At 47.5% G+C, this 8699-nt stretch overlaps 1 protein-coding gene across 2 annotated transcripts in view; it reads right to left on the reverse strand.

The window, feature by feature from the left end:
- The window catches only part of g6pd (glucose-6-phosphate dehydrogenase), an 8144-nt gene extending 351 nt beyond the window's left edge, over positions 1-7793 (reverse strand). Inside the window, exons 1-11 of one of the 2 annotated variants that reach the window (XM_080014618.1) lie at positions 7682-7793; positions 6526-6647; positions 4042-4079; positions 3785-3893; positions 3449-3666; positions 2811-2969; positions 2595-2720; positions 2070-2163; positions 1562-1748; positions 1243-1478; positions 1032-1108 (exon numbers count right to left, since the gene is read on the reverse strand). In XM_080014618.1, coding sequence (XP_079870744.1) covers positions 1032-1108; positions 1243-1478; positions 1562-1748; positions 2070-2163; positions 2595-2720; positions 2811-2969; positions 3449-3666; positions 3785-3893; positions 4042-4079; positions 6526-6642 — 1361 coding nt within the window. In that variant the 5' untranslated portion in view covers positions 6643-6647; positions 7682-7793. Of the gene's footprint in view, positions 1-1031; positions 1109-1242; positions 1479-1561; positions 1749-2069; positions 2164-2594; positions 2721-2810; positions 2970-3448; positions 3667-3784; positions 3894-4041; positions 4080-6525; positions 6648-7221; positions 7258-7681 lie in introns of those variants that run through there. The other variant, XM_080014619.1, reaches the window with a different exon arrangement.
- Positions 7794-8699: the final 906 nt, after the last annotated feature.

Consider the following 8699-nt stretch of genomic DNA (forward strand, 5'->3'; position numbering starts at 1 on the left):
CAAATAGAAAGTTCAAGTTCAAGAGATTATTTGTCACATACATACACATACGGTCGTACATATATGCAGTGAAATGTCATGACACCCGGTGATTACGCACAAGCTCTATAAGCTCGAAAAATACTCAAATGTGCGTAATCGACACGTGGCGCTCGCGCAGGCGGCCGCAAGGGGCGGCGCCACAATCGCGATTCTGGGTTCTATAATAAGGGTAAACAACTCTTAACCCAACAAACAAAGTTGCACGCAGCTAGTTTAAAAGTTTTACGCCATACATTTCTGGGACTGATATGATTGATATATTTTTAATAAGAGATCTAGTTAAGTATGTTTGATCGTTACTATACAACCCGTTTGGCGCTCTCTTAATGCTCTATGCCAGTTTTAAAAGTTATCCTTATACAGTGGTACCTCAACTTACGACTGCATCTACTTACGACTAATCCGAGATACGAGTAGCCATAGTCGCGAAAATTTGTATCGACTTGCGACCGAATGCTCCAAGATACGACCGTGGAAATTTGCAGTTGGTGCGTCGGCGGCCAGTCAGCAGTCAGTCAGCGGGCGACCTACATCGTGTGTGCACGTAGTTCGTGGCTCATCGATATTTTTTTTCATATATACTGTGTTTGTGCCGTGTATTTTGTTTATTTTCACCCTTCATGATGAGTCCTAAGAAGAAGGATGATGGGGAAAAATAAAAAGGCAATGATTCCATTTGAAACTAGGAAGGAAATCATAGAAAAATATGAGCGTGGTGTATATGGGAAAAATTGCTTCGACATACGACTGTTTTAACATAGGAACTTTCTTATAGAACGAATTACAGTCGTAAGTCGAGGTACCACGGTAAAACCAATCACGCTTTACTGCCAAGATGAGCCAGAGCATGGATTTGGCGCCATCTACTGGTGAGTATTGCAAACAGCAAACAACAAACAACAATTAAAAAATAAAAAAAAATAGGTTTTTACACCATAAACAAGCACTTCAGTTTTTATTTCAAATTAAATCATGTGAAGAAGAAATACCTGCGAACAAAGTGCATCTGGCTTCCACAGAAGACGTCCAGGATGAGCCGCTCATAGGCATCGGGCAGTTTCACATCCTAAAAGCAGAACAGAGCAGTGTCTTCAACGTCTTTGTGTTATAACACAAAACCCAAATTGAGAGAAAAAATAAAGAGTGCGTTTTTCCTTAAAATGGACCATGTGGGCAAACACAGCACAGAGTGCGTCTCGCCTTGTATCGGCTTTTGTAGGTGAGGTCCAGCTCCGTTTCCTCCGGGCTGAAGTAAACTCCCGGCTTCTTGCTCATCATCTTGGCGTAAATGGCCTCGTTGGGCTGCACGCGCACCACCAGCTCATTCCTGCAACACTGGTTTCCAAAGATGTCACCTGGAACATCGGTAAACTGCAGCCGCACCTCGGCCTTTCTCTCATTTAGAGCTTTACCGCAGCGCAGGATGAAGGGAACACCTGAGGGGGGACGAGAGGAGGAGGAGGAATTCAATATGGGTGCATCATGAGATAAACAAAATAAGCCGGAGTGATTTCTTTACCGTCCCAGCGCTCGTTGTGCACGTAGAGCACGGCTGTGGCGAAGGTGGCCTGGGTGGAGCCTCTGGGCACCGTGGGGTCGTCCAGGTACCCCAGCTTCAGATCTCCTTCTCCGTCTGGATCCCCCACGTACTGGCCCAACACCACATCCGACATGGACACCGGAGTGATGCACTTCAGCACCTTCACCTACAGGGGTCGCAAGGGGTGGCTTCACAAATTTGGCGTTCATGTTATCCAAGTGAAGATATCTTAACCCAAGTCGTGGTAAAGGCCTCCAATATAAAAGCCCACTTTTTTTGGGATGTTTGAGCCCTTTCTTTCATTCTGCAGACACTACACTCTATTTTGACTTTCGAGCTTCTTAAAATGGCACTTGTCAAAAAGTGTGAATCTCTTTTTCTGTCGAGGACGGAGGCAGAGTGGCATCACAGTTTGGGGGGAGCGGGAAGCTGCGGGCGACCTGAAAGTTTCGATCTTCGGAGGCCCGATGCGACGGCGGCCCTGTACCTTTTCATCCCGCACGTCGTCGGAACTGGTGGACGCCGGTTTCTCCATGGCGACGAGGCAGAGCATCTGAAGCAGGTGGTTCTGCATCACATCACTGACCGGTACAAAGGGAGCGAAGCGGCCGAGAAAAGACACGAAGGAGAGCGCGTTATAAATAACCAATGAGCTGACCACGGGGATGGTAGCTCAGGCGGTAGAGCTGGTGGTCTAGTAATCTAAAGGTTGCTGGTTCGATCCCAGGCTCCTCCTGCTAGCATGCTGTAGTGTCCCTGAGCATGACACTTAACCCCTAATTGCTCCTGATGGCTGCGTCCGTCGGTGTTTGAATAATTGTAAGTCGCTTTGGATAAAAGCGTCTGCTAAATGCAATGTAATGTAATGTAATGACCACGGATTTGTTGGTCGTGGAAGGAAGCTCATATCCAATAATTTTGTCGTGTAATGAGGCGTTGGCAACATATGGGCTTGTTTTTGTTGTATACTGAAATGATAGACAATGTCCAGTTACCACAATTCCCTCCTCACCGTATGATGCCAAAGTCGTCAAAGTAGCCTCCTCGCCCCTGAGTGCCGAAGGGTTCTTTGAAGGTGAGGACCACGCAGGCCACGCTGTCTCTGTTCCAGATCGGCCCAAAGATGCGGTTCCCAAACCTGCGGCACAGATCACACAGACGACCTCAAAAGACGGCCGAGTGCCGATGTGCGCTCAGTGTGTCCTCCGGCGGTGCCGAGCACCTGTACCTGAGCACCATGAGGTTCTGCACCATCTCCTTCCCCAGGTAATGGTCGATGCGGTAGATCTGCTCTTCGGTGAAGAGGGAGGAGATGTGGGTCGACAGCTCCTCGGAGCTCTGCAGGTCCCGGCCGAACGGCTTCTCCACGATAATCCGGTTCCAGCCCCTACCAAAGGCACGGTAGACACGGTAAACACAGAGACAAAACACACAAACAGTTTAACGTGTTGGTGACCGGCCTCGGGTCACGGCGCACTAACAGGAGATTAGTGAGCAGAGAAATGAGCAGAGAGTAGTTTTCATTTGATGACAAGACAAGAAAGAGGAGCTGGAAATACAGTATCAACGCCAAAAAAAAAGACAAGTCTGTAGCCTCATCCACCATATTGGGTGTGCTAAAACTCCACCGTGGCTCCGCCCCTCGCCAAAACCAAAGAAGTATTTCCGGGTGGTGAAAACACGTCTGACACATGCTACATGTCTGAAAGGGCAACTCAGGACCATGTCCGGACCTGATTTCACAGATATTGTCCAGAATGCATGTGGGAAAACAGCTTAAGAGTGGAAGAGGAGGAAAGTAGAGAGAGAGAGAGGAAAGTAGGTGTGTGTGTGTGTGTGTGTGTGTGTGTGTGTGTGTGTACTGACTTGGAGCTCATACAGTGGTGCCTGATGTTCTTGGTCACGTCATGGTAGACGGTGGGCGGCAGAGCCAGGTAGAAGAGTCGGTTGGCCTCGTCTCCGCCGGGCATGGACAAGACGTGCGTGTGGAGCTTGGAGAAGGAGCTTCCGTCGGCGTAGGTCCCGCTGACGTAGGTGTTCCTGCCGAAGAACACCGACAGCCGCTCCGCGTCAGCGTCAGACGCCTGGGGCCGTGGGGGGGAGAGAGAGAGAGAGAGCGCACAATGACGAATAAGCACGGGTTCCCCTAATTCAAACGCCTCAGAGGGGTGTGGGTTTCGGGGGTCAGAGTTGCAGTCACACCTTCAGGTAGGGCAGGCAGGCGGCACGGATGGCGTCGACCGTCAGGTCCGAGCGAGCGAAACCCACAAAGTGCGTCTGCTCGGGGAGGAGGCCGTCCCTGAACAGCCACCTGGCGCACGGAGACAGCCGAAAAAAAACAAGGTGAGAGGAGAGAGGGAGGCACGGTTCACCGCATACGGTAGAGCGGCGGCTTTCACCGGCCTCTGGAATGCCAATGCCGTGGAGGCTTTTTTGCCGGGGCTAAAACTGCCACTCACCATAGTGTTGGGTAGATTTTCTTCTTGGCCAGGTCGCCCTGCAAAAACAAAAACATGATCACAATTACATTGTACACCGAGTCAGTGCCCGGCGGTGGGCACGTCATCGCCACAAACAGGTAGCCGCAGCGCCAGCTTAGCGTGGCGATTAGCTGCTCCGGTACACGAGCGTCACTCAGAGTTCCAGGATGCTTAAGGACTGCAGTGGACAGGTGAATTAAGGCTGCTTTGGATTATTCCAGAATGGCACTGCCACTTTACGTATAGCTTCACCAGCCCACTCTGCCAATGATCTAATCAGGGCAGATCACAGTCGTGAGGTACATGACATTCAACCTCTATGGGTTTATGACAAACAGCAGATGAACTGTGTCAGGGCCGTGAAATAACAAGGCTTTACAAGCACAATCTATTTCGTCCGTCACTTCTGTTGGAACCCTATGAATAAACCTATTCCTCTTGAGTAAGCATCCAGATCAAAAAATATATAAAACAGACAGATAGATAATTTAATAAATTAAAATATGGACATTTTGTCCTCTAAAAACAGGAGAAAGTGTGTAAAAGTATCTCGCGTTGCGCCACTAGCAGTTTACACAGTGAGGAATCCACCTTACATTGCAATAAATACTTAAATTCAAGCATAACCTTAACCCCTGAGTCCAATCAGAACATATTTACCTTATTTATCATTATTCGTTTTTAATTGTTCCGTTTCTTCTAGTAGTTGTCAATAGGGGACACTTGCATCCCAGTTCTTTGTAAAAGGGAAGATATGTTGAGAAACATATTGCACTTTAAGATTTGCACATCATTATCAGACCACACAGAGACCAATGTTGTTGGCTGAATTGGTTGATCAATGTTGGCACTAAGAGGCAGAAAATCACCACGGCCTCAAAGCACTCACAAGCACACTGGACTATTGAACACAAACCATGGGTACACTATCTTACTTTGCCCAGCAGCAAATAAAGAGTTGTTCCGTTTGTTCACATAACAACCAACATCTCTGCATCGGCTACTACTCTGTCCGTGGGACAAGCGGCGGCACGTTGCCCTTCCCCTGTTTCGCCCCTACACTGTGGACCTTGAAAGGGAAATGCTGACAGCCAATGACACTGCAAAAGCCTGCAACAATTAGCTTCTCTTCACCTAAGAGCACACAGTGGAACGGATAGAAGTAATCGTGCCAGACACGGGGATTCACAAAAAAAAAAAAATAATAATAATATTCATTCTCTTGGGGCTGTTAATTGTCATACAAATAACCGTGATTAATATCTCATCATTGTAATAGCTTATAAAAGGTGTATATATCTACCCATTGCAAAAGAGCTATTTTGACGTGGAACATTGAGGGGGGAAAAAAAAAAAAAAAAAAAGGTTTTTGGGATAAGCTGAATTTGATGGAAACCAACTGACAGAAATGCACCCAATTTACATTTTATTTGTTGTGACATTTCTGACGTTGACTTCAAATTCCTCTAACATTCAGATGGAAACATAGGGTTGTGGAACCTACGAGTTTACAAAATGATCACGTCAGCTCAAATAGTTTAGATCATTTAATAGTTGTCTAGAGCTTTAAAGATGTTTTTGTACTTTTAGTTATATTTCTATTATATTGCATAACTTAAGTTACAAAACATCAGATAAATCTTATCTCATAAAAGTGTTCCACGTGTCTTGCTTTCCAACATAATTAATATTCGATGTAATAACATTATTCATTGTGTTACATCCTTACTGTAAGGAACAAGGCAGAGTAGGAAACAGAATGGAAACCCAGGGGGAAATGTTGCAGGACTGGAATGAGGAACCTGCCTAGTCGCTTGTTTCGTACGAGGAAGTGGTCAATTGGGAGAGAGTGAGAGTTCAAAAGGTTTTTTTTTGGACAGTTGGCTGAACATAATTGTTGGAATTGGGATAAATGATTACAAGTCGCCAGCAATGAAGACTGGCCGCTAAACGGCGTTCCTCTCTGTGGGGGTAACGTTGATATATTCAACGCCTCCGAGCGAGGGTTAGAAAACTCAGATGGCTGTGTGGCTGTGAAATCAGTTTCCACATTTCTTCGGTTGCATAGCCTGCAATCATTGAGTTCCTTTTTTTGGGGGGCGGGGGGGGGGGGGGGGGATTTTACAGCAGAACTACTTTATATATATATATATATATATATATATATATATATATATATATATATATATATATATATATAATGTATATATATTTTTTTTTAATAATTATTAACTAACTAATTAATTACTTAATTAAATCGAACAGGCAGTCTTGATACCAAAGTCAAACCAAAGTGAAGTTTTCCCACAGTGCAAATACGGCAGGAAAGCTACGCTGATAACAGAGCGGACGGTCGCAGCCGGCGCTCGTCTGGCTTCTCCCGACGGCCAAACAGCGGCGTCGCTGCAGCACCTCGACGTCCACCGCTTTCACTACGCCACCCGCTCTCCCCCCGACGCTCACCGACGCCCCCATGATGATGAAGATGTGAGCGTCCGACTGGCGGAACTCCTCGTCGCTGTGGAGCTCCTTCCTCAGCTCCCCGAACACCTCCGAGCGAGACAGCGGGATGTTGCTCATTTTCTCTTGGGTGGGGAGGAAGAGAAAGCAAAACACCTCAGATCTTTCCCCACAGCGACACCCAAACATCACCAGTGCAGCACATCAGAGGTTTGTCAGTGTAACATATAAAATAAAAGTGCCACACCCCTATGTGCAAAACCACTGTATCTTGTGGGCGTGGCGCACGAGATACACACAAGATTTTTTTTTTTTTTTTTAGATATCACCTGCCTCAGGTTTTCTCATTTTAAAGTTGAAATTGTGCAAATAAATCCAAGCATTGCACAGTTTATTTTGGAGGAGCTGACAAGGCTGGACTCTTCAGGTGGTTTCTGTTATCGTCAAATCCTCATGACAGAAATATGTTTAGGATATAACACAGGAGGGGCATTGGTACTTACAAGGTTCAACCGATCAAATCTTTTTTTTTTTTTCGAGCTTAGGGAGCTTGTGCGTAATCACCGGGTGTCATGACATTGCACCGCATATATGTACGACCGTGCGTGTATGTACGTGACAAATAATCTCCTAAACTTAAAATATAGATTTATGTTCAAAATATCCGAACTAGAAATGTGTGTTCGGCATTTTTGTTACCGTTGTTGTTGGATGGTTCTTCCCGGTCCCACAAAACAAAACTCTACCGGTGCAGACAGTGTTTAAAGCCCCGAGGGGTGATGCACCGGGACCTCTATTAGGCGGCCGTCCCCGGCGCCCGAGCGCCGCACTCGAGTCCCCCAAAAATAGCCAAGCGCGCACACGCAACGCGGTGTAATGACATTAGTACAATCCCCGTCGCCTCAATCCTCGATTTAAAGGACTAAACCTCACCGCGCGTCTCCTTTTTTTTTTTTTTTGTTGTTGTTTTTTAACCGCCCTTTCCGGAGGAACGTGCCGGCGGGTTCAGGACTCGCCGAACCACCGGACCCACCTGGAAGCCGCTCGGCTGATCCCCAAAGCGCCCCGTCATGCGGGCTGTTACGACAACACGCCCCGCCGGCATCCCACAACCGGGCCTGCGCCGCGCCGCGGGGCGGGGCGGGGGAGGGCTACTCACCGTACCGGCTCCGTGAGGGTTCAGCGGGGCGAGCTTTATCGGTGAAGTCGGCGGCGTGAACTTGCCCGCGCACACGACCGTCGCTACGGAGTGTTTTGTTTGAAAGCGTCCTGCTACCTGCGTCCACTTCCCCGTTCGGGTGACGCGGCACCGCCGGCTGATTTCATTGGTTGGAGGGAAACTCACCAGCGCTCGCCCGACCTCCCATCCCGGTTCGGCTCCGGTGACGTCAGCGCGTCCACGGGGCGGTTGTCCGGGCTTTGTGTGACGCTCTACCCCCCCCACCCCCCCCGCCCCCCCGTGCTGCGTTGCGGGCACGGACACGTAACTCGGGAAAAAAAAAAACTCCAGCGAAGGCGAAAAGGCGCCGGCGTTTGAGTCGGAATTTTCGGCGCGGATCGCTTGAGCGCGTCGCGGTAAAAGAAAAAAAAAAAAAAAACAACAAAAAAAGCCGTCCCTCTGCGTGACTTTTTCTTTTTCCCCTCGAATTTGTAAAAACACGTCTAACGTCGAGCTAAATTGTCGTGTAGGGCAACATAACTACGGGGTCGGAATCGCCGATTTCCGATTTGCCTAAGAATGCTGCATCAGATCGTACCGTATCTGCGCCTTTATTCTGGAAACGAAACGTTTCAGCCAAAAAATAACTGGGGCGAATTAGGGGTTAAAACAGTGGTGTCACGGTACAGTCTGGTCTGCGGGATGATCTGAATGTAAAAGAATTTAATATTTTTAATTTTAAAAAAAAAGTAACATTGGATCATAACCAATATGTGCAGTGCAGTTACAGTGCAGTCCTCTGTAGAGAGTGGTGGGAAGTACAACGTGTAAATACTTCTGTACTGTACTGGAGTACATTTTTCAAGCATGTTCTTTAGGAGGTGCAACGAATTAGTTAATACAAAACAGTGGTCCAAAATAGGAAATAACATTTTGAAATAAACACACAAACATAAAGGGGGCTGGTCATAAAGGGCTGCTGACCGAGCTTGGCCTTCTTTCTTGGTCAGGTGAACAC

The sequence above is a fragment of the Zeus faber genome, assembly GCF_960531495.2.
Source record: "Zeus faber genome assembly, chromosome: 15".
In the NCBI taxonomy this organism is placed as follows: Eukaryota; Metazoa; Chordata; class Actinopteri; order Zeiformes; family Zeidae; genus Zeus; species Zeus faber.